Below are 17,607 nucleotides of genomic sequence, written 5' to 3' on the forward strand. Positions count from 1 at the left end.
ATGGCTCAGGGTCTGATGTGGTAGACACACGCTGCTTTGAAGAGCTGCTGTGCTTAAAAAAAGAAGGCAGGTAAAGGGAAAAGAGGGACACAGTAAAGAGATGGCTTTCTTGGAGCACAGGTACAGAGTTTTGGCACAAATGTAGATCTCCATTATTATTATCAAGACCTTCACATGCAGGACCATTCTGCCATCCACGTGTCAAAATCTCTGCTGGATACCAGCCTGGCATGCGTAATTTCTCTTTGAATATTTTGCAGGACATTGTGATTCCAAATTCCTACTCATGTTGTTTTTCACTTGATTGATATTCCCAAGAGTGACCTTTGGCTGACCATGGTGACAAATGCTTCAGCTGGTTGGGAGGGTTAGAGCCACAGTGCTTTAACATGAGCTCTCTGGTCTGGAACGCCAGGTCTTTTTTGTGGGGGGCTTGTTGAGCAATTTGAAAACCATTCATTCCTCCACTGAAAATGATTAAAACTATAAACAAAGCAAAAGAAAAACATGACAGCACGTAGCTGGCAGGAACACTCATTAATGTAACAGTGGAGTGTCCTTATTCAAAGCAAATGTCCGGGATACCAGCTATGTACCTAGATTTTTTTGACAGTGTTAATAACTTACATGGACAGGAAGTTAGTTCATGGTCAAGGAATTGTGAAAAGCTGGGGCTCCTGGAAGTTTGCCACCTACTTGTGATTCTGCAGAGCTTGAATTGCATGTCCTTAAGTATGAGCCTTTGTATGTTACCAAAATGAGCCTCAACCCTAAAGGCAGAATTTGACCCTAATGACACAAACTCCAAGGGCCCCAGCATGTAAATGATGGAAGAATAGGGGGTTTTGAATGCACAACTCTCAAATGTTACCAAACTTTGAGCAAGAAAGTACTCGTTTAAAGAAGTCAGATTATGTGTCTGAGTTTTAGCCTTCAAGATTTTTTCAATGACAAATCCTCCATTTTTCTTTTACTGCATACCAAAGGGGATTTCTCACTATTCAAGAATGTCTTGCTGTTACAGATGAAAGGCACTCCAAGAGAGACACTAACTTTAACACCATCCCTAACAATCTGCCAGAGCTCAGGACAGCTTACAAGTTGAGATTTTTAGTTTACTATCTCCTGTTTTTGTTATAGAATCTAAGTGCCTCACACAAATATTTAATTCATTGTTTCCTTTTCCCACTCCACCCTGCATTCCCAAAGCAAAGAAAATCATTGTTTCCTATGTGTGCATGCACATGTATATATCTTCAAACCCACCAGGCCATCACCTCATGTTTCATCATTCATATGCAGGGATAGGCACTGAAATTCTCAAGCAGAAGAGGTGTTAGAAATCTCTGCTTCACTCTGCTTCAGAGTTCAGTGCCTGAACAGCATTTATCTAACTTTTCAGCAGCATCAGTCAGGCCTTCACACAGCAGTTTGTACTTCTTTATTTTATAGACTACAGTTCTCACTTCAGATTGCTATAGCACTAATGTGAGGAACCTGGTTTTTCAGGCTACATCCAGAACATATGTGGTTAATATATGTTCTTAGCACCTCCACAAGTCAACCAGTTTTGTCACACATTATGTAATTCCTCCCACCACTCCATGTCTGAAAGTTCTAGCTCTCTGTTGTCAAAAGAAGAGGGAAAGAGGATAGTACCAGTGGAGTAGTTGTGGCAAAAACAAATCAGTTGTGACTAATTTCTGTAAGAACAGAAGCCTCTATGAAAAGATAAGCCAACTCCTCAGGTAACCAATGTTGGTAGAATTTGATGGAAACAAACAGAACCATCGTGTTTCCCACCACTTTACGATGTGGTCCATGAACAACTGCTTCCCATTAGAGCTACCATCCACTTCTTTTTCCTCTTACTAATTATGTTTCTTATGTCATTCTTCTCTATGGATGTCTTTGTCTGGCCATCACTCTCAATACTGGTGAAATAAAATGGTTTGGTTTTGTCTTTAGAAATACTTCCTGTACAATCCTTGGGTTTTATTTTAGTTTTACACGTTCCATCAGAACTTTCTGCGTGTAGCCTGCTCTGCTGTCATCTTTGATTAGGCCTTCAACATTCACTCAAAGCTTACTGCTACCACTATACTGAAATTGGCAGGTCTGTTCAATGACTGAACTATGATTTCCTGTACCTTTTCCACAGCCTTTGCACCTGCAAAGACAAAACATGGCATTAGAGCAAGGTATACTTAAAGCAGAGAAAATTTAGAAATGTATGTGAAAAACACCTACACACATACTGCATTCAAACATTAGGCTATTTTGCTTAATGGTGTAAAATAATAAGGTTAAATAAACTGTTTTAATACTCAGAGGAATAAAATGACCTCTAAGTAATCATGACAGCAAAATGATTCTTCATTACTGAAATGCCTACTTCAGTTCTACTGATTTTAACATTCGACTATCAATCTCACCTTTAAAGCAATGGGAGAGGACTGGGATTTCACTCTGTTCTTATAGGTTCCTGAGAGCTTAAACTGGTTTATCCCTGAAAGGCTAAATATAAATGCAGCACAGAAAGAATTACAGTAAACAAGTTTATCAGTATGATTTTCTGGGCAAAGTTTTACAATTTTATATTATCAAGTTACTAAATTTTGTAGTAACTTAATTTGCAAATGGTTCATGGACTAACCTAACCTTAATTTGTTCATATGTTGTATGATGCTGCAATGAATAAACATTACAGAGTGGGAGAATGCCCATCAATGATTCAGAATAGCATGTCACAATTCTCATATTCCTATCCTTTCTCCTAAGCAAACAACCAAAGTACACTACCAGTACTATGTATGGTAGATTGACTGTCTGTTTTCAGGCTTAGAGCTTAGATCAGACAGATAAACTCATTTTATATTTTTGTATCGGACTGGATTTTCACTAGTATTTATACTAATTAGTTACTTTGACTTAAAACCTGAACTACATGCTTTTCTAAAGCAAGGGTTTCTTAAGAATGCACAGTCTGAGTTTCAGGCCTTACATTCCCTCCGGTGCCTCTTGATCATGGCTTCGTCCTGCCTCATCTTCATTTTGGGAAGATGCTGATGGCTCCTCATCCTCTTTTTCATTATTACTATCAACTCCCTCCCCTTCAATCATCCTCTCTTCTTGTTCTTCAACTCCAGGCACCTGATGTTCCTCCTTCGTCTCCTCATCTGCTGACTCCCTCTCTATCTCCTGCCCAGTTATCCTTTGACAAGCATCATCAACAGCATCATCTTCTTCCTGTACTGAGCTTCTCCTGTAACAGCTTTCAAAAGCTATTTCTTCTTTCTCCTTTGTTTCTTCAGAATGAGATTCAGGAGAATCCATCTGTAGCAGAACAGTACTTTCCCTCTCAGCATTTTCCTTGTTGAGCTTATCAACTTCTTCTTCATGACAACATGACTGGCTGTTCTGGATGACCCCCTCTGAAAGTAAATAGATCAGCAAGAAATATGTCAGTAGTTCCCTTTGAGTCAGTAATCATATTGAAGCAGAAGTTGCATGCTCAAAATCACCTCCATTGTATTTTGAACAAAGCACTTGCTTTCCTCTCCCACTTTCAAGTGTAAATATCTCCTAAGTGAATGAAAAGTTATAAGCTTCAGCAGAGTTCTTTTTCTTCATGACTGGGACATCACGGCCTTTCAGATTGTTCCCTTTAAGAAACAGCAGTGGAAAAAGCTTTTCTCATTCAAATTTATTGTCAGGTTAATGAGATCCTCGTGCAAAGTATTTCTTTGAGCAGTTTAACACCAACAAAGCTGGTGAGGAGTCTTAAGCAGAAGTCTTACAAGGAGTAACTGAAGAAACTGCGATTGTTTAGTCTGGAGAAGAGGTGGCCCAGGGGAGACCTTATCACTCATTACAACTACCTGAAGGGAGGTTGTAGTGAGGTGGGACGGTTGGTCTCTTCTCTCAGGTGTGATAGGACCAGTGGTAACAGCCAAAAGTTGTACCAGGGGAGATTCAGGTTAGATATTAGGAAAAATTTCTTCTCTGAAGGAGTGGTAATGCATTGGAACAGGCTGCCCAGGGAGGGAATTGCTGTCCCTGAAGGTGTTCAAGAAATATGTAGATGTGGCACTGATATGGTTAATGGGCATAGTGGTGATGGGTCAATGGTTGGACATGATCTTAGAGGTCTTTTCCAATCTTAATGATTCTATGATTCCATAATTCTTTATACATAGACATACGACAAGTTGCTTGGATGTAATGGCAACATGTTTCTTATACTATTCTCACGTATGCTGGTGAACACATAGAGAACCCAAGCAAGAGCTGCTCAGGAGAACAGCGTTGACTTCTGTGAGGGTTATTACTGAAGCAGTAAGGGCTTTGCAGCTTTACTCTTAGGAACTTGAAACTGATCAGAAGAAAAAACATTCTAACCTGCTGAATCTGGTGGTTCCTCCTCTGGTATAGAATTTGTTCCCGTCTCACTCAAATGCAACTTTTCTTTGATGACCTGTGGAAAAGGCAATAGATATATCAGTCAGCAGAGTGTTCACGTTGCATTGTTCCTCATGAAACTGCAGCCTGATTTATCTGGTGAGTCCAAGTAGTCTGTCATCTGCCCAGAAGATATCAAGATTGAGCACAGGGACTTAAAAACCTTTCAGAGATGAGCTGTTACCCTGTACTAGCTTTTGCTGTTAAAACTAGGATCGTTGAAGGAAAACTAGAAATATTTAATATTCTACCAAAAATTTTAGTAGCAGTCTTACTGAAAACAATTCAAAAAGATTTTTGCTATTAATCCACATCTGGTAACAGCATTTTTAATCATCCAACAATTTATTACAGGCTGACTGAGACAGTTACCAGGAATCAAGAGAATATAAACCATCCTGACAGCTTTCTAGTGTGCTCTCACCTGTATTTTACAATGTTACAGTGACATCTAGAGGTGCTTTATGCTTTGCCAGCTCCTCAAAAGCAGCTATTACTGCTACATTTATGGCTATTTACAAATATTCTTATGCCGCTTGCTCAATGTGTTTTTTCATCAGTCACTCCTAGACTTGTGGTAGGAGGGTGACCAGTGTTTCTTTTCCACCTGCCTTCTTCTTACAGTACTATGAAACCAATGCTGTCATTTAGTAATGTATCCAAAGGGTGTGAAAAATGCAGAAACTTCCAAATATTTTCCAGAGAGACTCCTTTCTCTCTGAGAATTGTAATGCATTTCAACAAAATATACAGGTTCAGGCACTAAAATTTGAGTGTTTAAACCATGTAAATTGGTGGTGTTGCTTTAATTTCATCAAGCTACATAGAAAACATGCATGAAAGAAGATCAATAAGAAACAAAGACAGTTAAGAAAAACAGGATGAAATTGCATGAAAGGATTTCAGCAGGACTCCTTCAGAAAATGTTGATCTGCAAGGGACAAAGAAACTGTGATGTGAACACGAGAATTGAGGCTGAAAATTATTTGGGATGCAGTTGTTCCCAAGAAGTTGCAAGCTTCAAAAAGGCCTAAATAGAACTAGCCAAGTACCCTTGAAAAACAAATTGGAGCCTTGTTCATATGGAACTTAAATATAAATGTCTCAGTTCCAGGTGGATCACAAAGAATCAACCAATGCTTATTCTGTTTTTCATGGTGGAAAGTGCTGAAAGAAGCATGGAAAACCCTTGGACTTACTCATTCTGCAATGTGACTGCAATTAGTAATGCACTTGGATTCCTGTAAGTATGTCAACCTCACCACACCACTGAGGACATCAGCTCTGATCAAATACAGTCAGCTGAGCAAATAACCAGAGAAACTGCCTCTGAGCTCTTTGATGCATGGGGCCAGATTTCACTTCTGCATTCAGAATTAATTGCAGGCACACAGTGCTTCCTACTAAATACTGCTCTAGTTTGCAGGTGTGAAATACAGAAGTTAGCTTTTGAAAATCCACACCTAGTGGAACATTGGATGATGCCGAAAATCTAAAGCTGCCAGCGCGTTACATAAAATACTACACTGTTTATTCAAGCATCACTTCTGATCTCTTACATTTTAGTAGCAGATGAGGAGCTCATACTAATTCAAATGAGAGGGAAAAAAAAGAATACAAATAAAACATTTACTGGCAATCTTCAGAATAAGTAAATGTAACTATTTACAGTCAGTATAAGTAGCGCAGCAGAATAAGAAAACAAATACAAGGACTAGATATTTGACTGGTACAATCTGTAGACATATCAGTGATATATGCATATGCATTCCAGTTCTCTCCACGTGAAGGGCTTTGCTTTTAGTAGCAACATGTGACTTCAATTTGTCAAAACTTAATCCAGCAGTAAAAGCACGAGCTTGCTCTCATTATTTCTTCCCCTCAAAGGGTGAGATTGTTCCAGGTCTACTGGAGTTGGCTGAAGTCAATGGGCTCCTTCCTCCTGGCCAGACGCCTGCTGCAGGAGACATGGCAACCTGCCCTGAGTTCATCCAGGGCACGTGTCCCCAAGATGTCCATCTGAGTAGAGTCACCCATTGCCAAGATGTCTACGTGCAGGCAGCCAGGCCATTCCCCTCAAGAATCTGCAGCCTGTGAGCACCCAAGGCCATCATGCTTTTCTGAAAACTTCATCTGAAAAGCATGGAAGTTTCTTAACGGCATCCATCCTGCCTGCCTACTGTTCATGTTTCTTCCTTCAGTCTGATAACTGTGCTCTCTCAAGAGATCTTTTAATTCAATCCCGGTGATGTTTCATTTATTCACGTATTATTCATCCTGAAATTTGGTGACGTGATTCTTTTCTGTCTAAAATTTCTAAAAGTACAGAATCAATATTTCTTAGTGCACATTAGACTTCCACGCTATTGCTTTGCCTCAATTTAATGATCTGAATATATACAACTAGGATTGTGGCACTACAGACATTTTCCCTACCCATACCAGCCCAAAGTTTTCAATGAAGTTTTCATTTTAATACCCGAAAATGTTAAGTACTAAAGATTACACTGTGATCCCACAAAATATACCAAAGTAAAAAAGGTGCCTTTACCTACAAAAGTTGGTATTGGGTGTTCAAAAATACATTTTGTAAACTTAAACAGACTCTTTCATAAAGAACTTTGCTACAGTCTAAGTAGCAGAGAGAGAATAAAAACCCACATGGTGATAGCAGAATAATGCAAGATATTCTGGAGGCTAAAACTTTTGAAACTTCTTTAAATTGACTTTAAAAAGCACATCATGAACCTTGCAGAAATTAAGCAATAAGAAATCATATGTATAAATATAGTATATTTTAACAGAGATTTAAAATGCAGTGAGAGATTAATGTTTTTTATAGACATCTGACCCTTTTTTAATGAGCTGCACTTAGTTAAATTCCTTCTTTATACCGAAGCAGTCTTAACCTTGGAATGTTTTCCTAGCTAACTTTCAATTTTTTTATACAGCTAATAAAACTCTTTGATATTTTTTCCTATGCAAAAAAAAAAAAAAAAAAAAAAAAAAAAGTAATGAATGGCCTCATGAAGCAGCCCCAAGTTTTTAGCTAGAGGTCCTTAATCACTCCATCACATTTCATTTTATGTCAAGACACTATTCTCAATTTCATTCATCTGAAGTCAATACATACAATATCGCACACATCTAGAACACCTTTCTGACTTGGTTTCTATTTCTCAGGTTCTTAAAATACATTGTAGCTCATTGTTACTAGAAGCTATCCTGACTTAGTATCAGATCTGATCACCATCCATTCATCAGTATGATTGCAGCTACTCAAGCTTTGTGAAGATTTCATTTCATTCACATCTAGAAATTAGCCATGTTTTTTTCCACCTGACCACTATGAGATGAATGCTCTCAGTACTTCACATGTGGGAGAATGCATTGTGTACAGTGGAGGTCCTGGGGTACCAGAATGCATTGTGATGACTCCTGCACTATCCCCAGAATCCAGAGCACAGCCTCTCCTTCACTTTTATTTTCCTCTTCAATATTCGTTCCTTCTTTGTCTTCCTTCCAAGAACCCAGCAATGCTGGACAATTCTGATACAAACTTATAGATGGTAGAAAATGCACACATGGGAACTCTAATTTCATGGCAGGTGGTACATCTGCTACGTGACTTTATTTTTTGCTATGCTACACAATCCACTGGCACCTTCTGGCAGAAAGAATATCTTCCACAATACTTACAGTGCTCTTTGAAGTAGATAAGAAATCACTCTTCTGTATAATTCAAACACAAGTCACAGGGATCTTTCAATCATACATCATTAGCCATGAGAATCACAATTCCCTCTCTAGGAAATATAAGAGAATTTGTGTCTGACATGCTGTCTTAAAATGCCATTGGTAGTAATCTCTGCATGAAGACACATACTAAAAGCAGAAAACTCCCTTAGGATAACATCATCCTAGGTGAGACTGCCTCACATCTCTCCTCCACACTTCTTGTTGTCTTTTCATGTGTGATGACTGACAGGGTCCCATGTGCTTCACAGGTTGCTCATGTGCATCCTATGTACCTGCACCACAATCCAAAAGCTTCCTAGGTGCCATTGTCCACATTTTTCACATTACTGTTAAATGTCTCACCCTCCATAGTGAGCTCCACTGACTTCACTGAGAGAAAGGAGGGGAAAAGTCCAGCTCAAAACTCAAAAATCTCATGAATCCCCCACCTGTCAATTACTGGAGCAATTTTGTGCTACAGCATCAGTTAAGAAGACTCATTCACATTTCACACCTTTACTAACCTATCTGTGCTAAGCATGTAATGATATCCGTGGCAAATATGTTCAGACTTCTTCATAAGAACAATCCTTCATAAGCCACTTTTGGGAAATCACACTGCTGGGAGACTTCCAAAGAGTTACAAACTTCAAACACCATTCCCTGCAGCTTTGATGACTCACTTTTAATTGGACTCCAGAAACACAGGTTTCCTGAAAACGAACTTCATTGAACATGAAGGGGCTCTGGGTGTGTGTGGCGGGGAAGATCTCTTCATTTTCCCTTTACAGACATATTTGCCTGTGGATCCTCCCCACAAAGGCAGCACATACCAAAAGGAATGTGCTTGGACTCATCCCAGGCTCTGATGGGGCTGCTGCCCAGCCAAGCATCACTGCTCCTTGTCACTGGTGCACATGTATGCAAAGCCCAGGATGCTGCCAATGCAACACCAAATCAATTACTTTCCTGAGTAGCTTCCTTTGTCATCAAAAGCCAGCATGATGAGGGCTCTGCGTTTAATTGCAATGGCACTCCCTCCTACAGTAGGAGGCATTCAGGCATGGTATCCTAACTACCAGCAGATATATCTGACTACTGCTAGGGGGCACCTGAAAATTGATTGAATAGGTAGAACTTTTGATGTCAAAAGGTGGACTGTAGATAACTGGAGTGAGCAAAGACTTCTTCTGAGCAAATCCCTCCTACCACTGTCTCCCCTCTTCAAAGGAGCCTTTTTTTACAGGACTGCTCCCTGATGACCTTTGTCTTGCCCTCCTGCACTCACCAGTTACTTCTGTATCTCATGAGGTCTCTTTAGATTTGCAAAGGAATTGCAGTGGATTCTTGAAATGATGTCTGTAATGCACAGGCATTAATGTCATACCAAAAAGCCATCCGAGGCTATGTGCAGGTATTTAGAAATCAGCAGTGCCTGCTTTGATTCCACACATTCCTCAGGTAAAGAGGGAGCAAAACCACAACTGCAGTTCCCAGGGCTGGGTCCTACCTAAGGAATATTGACAGCAGAGAGCAAGTTCAGGTGCTAAAAGAAAACAAAAGTATACAATGTTCTGAATTGGAAGAGCATGAAAAACCTCCTATGGGTGTCAGTAAGGGAGAAAGCAGAGCAAACCAAGGTGAAGATGTCTTGTCTGGAGAAAACTTAATGGCTTCATAGACAGAAAAAGTGAGGGAGATAATTATAACTCTAATAATGTATGGCTCACTCAAAAACTGGATTATCTCTACTGAGGACAGATTTGGGGAAAGGCATTGGTTCCGAGGGGCAGAGAAGCACTCCCAGATACAAAGGCAACTAAAGCCACTGACACTGTGTTGCCCAAGCAGCATACACATCTACTGAGATCCTGCACAGAGTCTACCCTCTAAACTACTGAGGACTGCAGAAACTCTTGCGGACAGAATTAAAAAAGAAAATGAAGCAACTCCTGCCTGTTTGGCTGGAATATGAAATATTTACAGAACACGGCCAATGTGGAAAGAAGGAAAATAATGCATGAGGGACCAGTTGGTATTCGTAGGCAAAATGAAGGAATCAGAATAATGGTTACAGGCTGAGGCTGAATGGATCTTAAAACACAGATTGCAAACAGCAGTTTAATTGCTGACTTCAACTAAAGCAATGAGTGACTTGCAATTGCACTGTGATACCTATGCAGGAGGGACAGAGGGTTCAAACAGAAAGCACAACTCCCAATGCTGGGGAGTTTTAATGTGGGAAACAGCCTCAAACTGCTAATAACTGTTAGTCCTGTGGCAAAGCCTGCTGAAATGGCAAGTGACCAAAATTACAGCAAGTTGCAAGCAAATGCAGAAGGTTTAACATCACTTTATGATGGCAACAAAAGGGACTTTATGACCCTCCAGGTGAGTATTTGCAGGTTAATAGTATAGAATCTCTAAAATGATTAATTTGAAGGAAATAAGTGAAATATTATTTTACCCTCCTTTCTGATAGGTGGAAGGAATAAGAGTGAAAGTGGAGTCACAGTGTCATTTTGCAACAGGGTTATCATGGACTACTTAGAAAGGTGAAATTGAGGAAAACCTCAAGATTTTAAAGACACTGCTGTAGAACTGCTGATTTCCCTAAGTGGTAGTAGTAAGAAAAAAAAACTTAGAAAAACAAGTAAGGCATGCTTCTCCTCTCAGCCACTGGTAATGGGGTCATGCCATATGTGGTGGAAAATGGCTGGGAGACATTTGGCAGTGCTGACAAAGCGTGAAGTGTCTGCAGTCTACACAATATTATAACTTCAGCCCAAAACAGAAATAAACTAAGCTTCTGTACAAGGCAGCAGTGGTATTTCAGGATGGCAGTAAAAGGCAGAAAAACAGAAATTTTGCTTCGGAAAAGAGTGATCCCTATATTTTGCAGAGCACAAGAAGTCCCAGTGGGGCCTGTGATCTGGAAACTGTTCCAGATGCTGATGAAGCCAGATGAGAAATTGCTTATCATCAGCTGCGTATCAGCACTTCTTTACATCTTTCCCATTGCCCTTCTTCCCATCCAACAGAGGCAGTCCCTTTTGTTCTATGTCTTCAACTGCTCTCTATCCAATTCTATAAGATGAGCCAGTTAGGAAACAGTCAAAACCAATTCTACAATTAATAAAGCAAAGAGCACCTCTCTAGAGAAGGAAGGATAGGAGGACAGGTAACTAAGCAATATGTGAACACAACACACTGCTTTATATGGATGCATCGTGGCCACCTCTTGCACAGCCTACCAGTAATTAGGGCTGACTGGATTATTTTGCAGATCCAGGCTGAGACAGCCAGCTTTCTGTCAGGCAGCTCAGCCACCTCAGCTCAGCAGCACATGGCATGGCTACTGGGAAAGGTGGGCAAGGCACATCATCCCAAACATCGGATCACATCTAGCAATGCACAAGAACAGGTACTGTCTTTCCAAACAGGTGAATGGATCACCTTCTCATAGACATAAGGAAACAGAACAGAGCTGTGCATGTATAAACTGATTGCAGGATTGCACAGTAATGCCATATGGAGGCCAACCGGGATAACAAAGATGTTGGTCCTACTGACTGGTGGCTGGCAATTCTGCATTGTTGGAAATTGTTTTTAGGTGGGGACCACCTAAATAAAGATTTTGCTAACAGAAGCAAGGGTCTCACATAACTGGTTAGGTCTATTCATTGCTATGCCACCAGGTATCACCGGTACATCTTAGGTGCAAAATTCTGCAAGAGTGAGAAGATATCTCACCCCCTATTTTTCAGTTTCTTAGCCTTTCTTTTTCCTTTTGTCACAGTAATTTAAACCTCATTTGTAAATCTGTTTTGAATATGTGGCAGGCAGAGGCACAAGCAACCAGCTTCACAGAGTCTTATGGACCATGCTTTTCAATATCTTGCTCAGAGATGCTTTTCACTATTAGGCAGAAGAGTCCGTTTGTCCTGAGTGCAGATAAATGCTGGCTGCTACTAAACACAGGCATGCTCGACAGTCTCTGCTAAGGGATACTGTACCCTCCCATTGTTTTTAATGTAGTGCTGAATTCAAGTATGTTTTTACTTAAAACCGAGTTGACTAAGTGTTTACTAAAGCCATCTGCTGTTCAAAAGAAAGGCAGATAATTTTATGATGGTCCTATGCTAATAAATCAAACATACAGACAGGAAGGTAATGACAGGCTAACATATGTATGCTATCTAATAAAACAAACAAAATATTAGCAAATACTATCACCAGCATGACTCCAGACATGCTCCTGCTGCATTTAATAAGCCCTGGTGCTAGACAGGGCTTAAAGGACTAAAGACTCTTTACCTCACCAAAAATCACTCTGAACAACAGTGGAATAGTGAGAAGATTACAAATGGCAATGCTGTTGGAATAAAGACAGAGATCCAAATCACCCCTCCTCTCTTTGGGTCTTTCTATCAAATCCAAGCCTGCCACGTTCTGCTTCACATCTGGAAACCCTCCCATCCCATCTCCCTTGTCAGGAACATCACTTCCTCCCCACAGCACCAGCCATGACCTGCCTCATCTGCTGCACAAACCAGCACCCACACTTTCACCAGTGAAGCCACCATGGTCCCCTTCTCTCTCTTAATCCACAACTGTACCACAGACAGCTTCTGTCACAGATACAGGATACAGCAATCCTACCATGACCTGTGGGCCTCCCTGTGAATAGGACTTTCACAACAGATGTTTTCACTGATGTTTTAAAAAGCAAAAGAAGTCATGAGATCAAAATAAATAATCTTTGCTCATCGAGGTGATGGTACAACAGGTGAAAAATTATCTTTTGTTCAAATTCATTCATTGAAATCAGTCCAGTTCGATGTTCAAAGAAGGCCTGTAAAAATCACTTTTATTGTTTGTGCTGTTTAGCAGGGCAGCTACTTTTCCCTTTAGTTACTGATGTTCTGGAAAAAAGGCTGTACAGGTGATACCATTACATAGTGGCGAATCATCCAGTTCAATGGACGGATCTTTACAGGATGCTTTTCTGCTGCTATTCAGCAGTGGCTACTGTTAAAATTCCTGTTATGGCTCAAACGCATCATGTCTAACTGAGAAGTGGAATTGCCTAAGAGTAAGCAAGCTAAAAAGCACCTGGTATGCTGAGGACAGCATTCCAAGTAATACTGGGCACCTCTGTTTTCAAGGAAGGTCATTTCCATTAATAACTACACATGGTGCTTCTTCTGCTCAAAAATTTGAGATAAACTCCTTAAATTACTCTTAATTATCAAACAGTGAAGTCTGACTGTGATTTTTTTGGGGGGGGGAAATGAAATGAAAGCAAAAAAGAATAACAAAGGCAACATTTTTAGCTCATTCTGGTTTCAACATATTTGTTAGAAGAAATTTCTTAATTTTCTAGTGCTACTAGGCTTCTTTAAGCTACAAAGAACATTTAAGCTACCTTACAAGAGTCTATGATAATCAAAGGAACATTTTTTTGTGTTCTCTGAATCTGGCCTGTAAAGAACATAACAAAACTCCTGTTACGGTGACACAGGCATTTTTCCTCCAAGGAAGTTTACAAAAGCTGCAGCTCCAGTTACAGTAACCTTACCTAGGGTCCCAATTTAGAATGCCTCCCTCCCCACTGATGTCAGCAAAAATACCAGATCAGAACATCAGAACAGTTAAGTTCTTCTTTGGAATAAAGGACATCACACACATGCACATTCCTGATCCAAAGTCTATTGTAGTCACTGGAAGGTTTTTTCAACAGTTTCACTGAGCTCTAGACCACACAACATCTAACACGACTGCTGCAACTTGATTTAACTCAATAATTATAAATCCAGTAAAATGTTCAAGACCCAAACCTACTGATCTCTGTGACAATCTTTGTCACTGATGTCAGTGACCCCTAATTATGTTTTGTAACAATGAAGAGATCATTAGAAAAAAGCACAGGTAGTAGTCACTGAGTAGATTTTTGGTTTGTTTTTTTTTTCCACCAAAACTTGCTTGGTTTGTTCTAATGCATCTCATTTTTTTAAAAACTATGGGTTGTTCTCTCTTAAATGTTAATGAAATGGAAAAGCTAAGCATGTAAGACAACACATCTATGGCTTGCAATGATTCTTGACGAGAAAGAAACCGAGGCTCACCTTTTCACTCCTCTTCTTGAGCAGAGCATCAGCTGTTGTCTCTGGGCAAATTGGCATCCCAAAACCACGTCCAGCTGCTTTTGTATAATCACCTGCCTTGCAAAGCTTACGTTTTAGAATATGATGTTTTCCACATGAATGATGAATTATTAATGCTTTAACCTTCTCAGCCAGAGGCCCTACAAGCTTCTGTATTGCAGAAACACTTTGTTCCAGTCCATCCAGTCTTTTAACTTGCTGCTCTGCATTCCTGTTTATATCAGAAAGAGATTTTTTCATTTTAAGGCAAAGCCTCTTCATTTGATTATTTTTCAGATTTTTGTTTCTTTCCATCTTCAATCCGGGCTCAGATGTCTCTGCTTTTACAATCTCGATATCTTTTTCAATGCAATAGATTTCTTGGGAAACGCTGTTCAGTTTCTTAAGCACATTGTCTTGCAGCATCAACAGCTTATCTATTTTCTGTTCAAGGAAAGCAAACTTCATATCCATGACGTTAAAACTTTCAGTGCTGACATCACTGCTTACAACGCGACGAATCTGTGGGGGCTCCATTGTATTATCAGACCTCTGATTTTGCAAAGTATTTGGATCAAACATTTTTGCCAAGTTGTTGACCATAGATGTAGAAGAGCTTTGCCTGCTGGATGTGGTCATTTTGCAAGTATAGGCTGGGGGAGGAAACGCTCTGATGCTCAGCTGCTTGAAGACGATATCAATTGCAAAGGCTTCCCATCCAGACTGCACTGGTATACAGCCTACTTTATTGACTCCAACTCAACTAATTCAGTAACTACTCTCCCACATTTGACTAAAACAGAGGAAAGAGACACCCAAATTACTTAGGAAGAAAAGCGCCTTGAATCCATTAATAATGTATATGCATATATCTGTTTCCAAATGAAGCAAATAGAGAGATGAGCATCCTAAATGCACTCGGTTCAGTGACATCAGCCCTAGCAGGGACAGAACTATTTGCACTCCAAAGGAATTTGTCAGCAAAAAGGCTACATGATACATGAGAAGTAGAGACACTTTGGCAGTAGTGCTGCTGCTTTCCAGAAGCCTAATATGTAACGTGATCCTTGCTCTGAAGAGAAAAAGGGCCCTGTAAGGGCCCTTAAGCATGGCTGCTTGAAATTGCTACGTCTTAAGGTGAGATTTTCAGATGAAAGGCTCTATTACTTGAGAAGCATCTTATGCCAGCAGGAAGTTGATGGAATTGTTAAAAACAAATACACTAAGGAAAGTAAAAGAAGGAGATGATGCATGCAGATTTTTGGGAAAAAAAAAATGAGAGCCCTATTCTCTGCTTAATATTGCAGCTACAGCATATCTAGCTCTCCGCACAAAAGCAATTCCCTTCATATCCAAAATCTCAATTTGTATCTGTATTTACTGAGGCTATACTAACTTGCCACAAATTAAGGGGCTCTTACATTTTCCTATGATCTGTTCATCCAAAATTCCAAAAATTGATAGACTCTGTTCTTTACTTTGTCTGTCAGTACGTCATAAAAACAGTGATTAGTATTCATAACTCAGACAGTCTGCTTAATTTTTGCAAAAGGCTTTCATTATTTTCAGAAGGACGAGATCGGACAAAGAAGAATCAGTCTGATCAGGATCAGGATAAGTCTGAATTGCTGGACATTTCTCACGTTAGTTAGAAAAATAAAAGCAGATTTTAAGAAGTAAATATTAGAACCAGAGCTTTTCATTTCAAGTCAATCATACTCCACGTGAGCTAAAAGCACATCAGTATGGATCACTTTGATGGAAAAAGGCTGCTTTTGAGATACAAGGAAAAGATCGCCTTAGACAGATGGCTGTGACAGACTGCCCGCACACAGGACAGTCTGCACTTGTGCAGTACATCTCACAGAATGCAACAGGTAAAGTCAGCTGTTGGAAAACAGACAGACTGTAGCCCTATTCAAAGGATCAAGAGCTTCTTTTGTGACTCCTGCAAACCAGCCTGTTTATCCATCCTTTTAATAGCGAGCGTGAGCGATAACTTGCTAAAGTATGCAGTGAGTTCTGAATATCTAGTGCATCAAATATTCTGTAAAAATTGGTTCTGTTCACAAACTGAAGGATATGAAAGATCTTCTCCTTATTTCTGGGTGCCTTTTACAGTCAAGCACAGCTGACGTTTTAAAAAGTATTTTCTCACAGTCATTTCTGAATCAGTATGCAGCCAGTGTTGATAAGCTAATTCAGGAGCTTGTGCTCAGGTTACCACAGGTTAATAAAGGAAAGAAGTTCCTAGGTACATTTGTCACCTACTGGGAGCAGCGTGTTACTGTGACTGAAAGGTGAACTGCGTTCATGCATGACGCTGAAGTGTGGAACAAAATCTCTTCTTTACATAACAGACATTAGCAAGAGGTGACCACCGCGTGCCATTGTGCGTAGCACGTTCACTGAGTGGACTGAGAAGGTTAAATGATTTTAAAATAGGAAACAGGGCAGGAGGGAAGAAAACGACAGGGAATTTAGGGATCCCTATTTCATGGAAAGAATAATATACAGAACAGCAGTTAAAAAAAAGAAGAGGCAAAGAAGATCAGGGAGGCTCCTGCAGAGAGCAGTTATGTTTAAATCCCTTTGCCTTTTTCCGTTCATCTCTGTTAGAAAGATAAACTAAACCCTCCTGACAGTTTCACATCTGCAGAAGCCCGTTAGACACAGAATTCCAGGAGAGGTGTTTGCATGCCTGTAAAATGGCCAGGTTTGCAGAGCCATTTATCTTGTGTGAAGTTGCCAGCTCAGAAGCTCACTGGGAGCTTCCCCCGACCCCCACTGCCCTGCACAAGCACGAGGTTAAAGGTTTGTTGTGCCTTGCCACCCAGCTAGGTCTCTTGCTCAGGGGGTTTCATGGGGAAAGCCTGTCAGCCACGAGGATCCTCTCCAAAAGGAACATTATGTTGTAACAGCAAGGAAATGATAAAAAAAAGGACACGCGGATAGTAATGGCAAAATCATGTGTTATATTGCTGCGCACAGCCACATATGTTAAACATTTAAATCTCTTCTAACAGTTGCCCAGGGAAATGTTATGTGAAATACCTCAAACCAATACTATAAATACTAATAAAAATGTTAAGCTCTGTGAGGCAAAATCCTATTATCAGGTATCTTCTGTAAAGTCCTATTGATTTTCTATTATGCCACAACATGAAAAAATGCCAGGCACTTTACAAATGTAGAAAACCAGCTATTAAAATGCTTTGCTACAGACCTATCTGTATGTGTTAGCTCTGTCTGAAGCTGACAG

At 40.0% G+C, this 17,607-nt stretch overlaps 1 protein-coding gene across 1 annotated transcript in view; it reads right to left on the minus strand.

Moving 5' to 3' along the window:
• MYLK4 (myosin light chain kinase family member 4) overlaps positions 1-15,161 on the minus strand; it is a 31,136-nt gene extending 15,975 nt beyond the window's left edge. Inside the window, exons 1-4 of the mRNA XM_090137014.1 lie at positions 14,328-15,161; positions 4,402-4,477; positions 3,005-3,434; positions 2,151-2,170 (exon numbers count right to left, since the gene is read on the minus strand). Of these exons, the coding sequence (XP_089993140.1) occupies positions 2,151-2,170; positions 3,005-3,434; positions 4,402-4,477; positions 14,328-14,984 (1,183 nt within the window). The 5' untranslated portion in view covers positions 14,985-15,161. The remainder of the gene's footprint in view (positions 1-2,150; positions 2,171-3,004; positions 3,435-4,401; positions 4,478-14,327) is intronic.
• Positions 15,162-17,607: the final 2,446 nt, after the last annotated feature.

The sequence above is a fragment of the Phasianus colchicus genome, chromosome 3, assembly GCF_987193195.1.
Source record: "Phasianus colchicus chromosome 3, bPhaCol1.hap1.1, whole genome shotgun sequence".
Lineage (NCBI taxonomy): Eukaryota > Metazoa > Chordata > Aves > Galliformes > Phasianidae > Phasianus > Phasianus colchicus.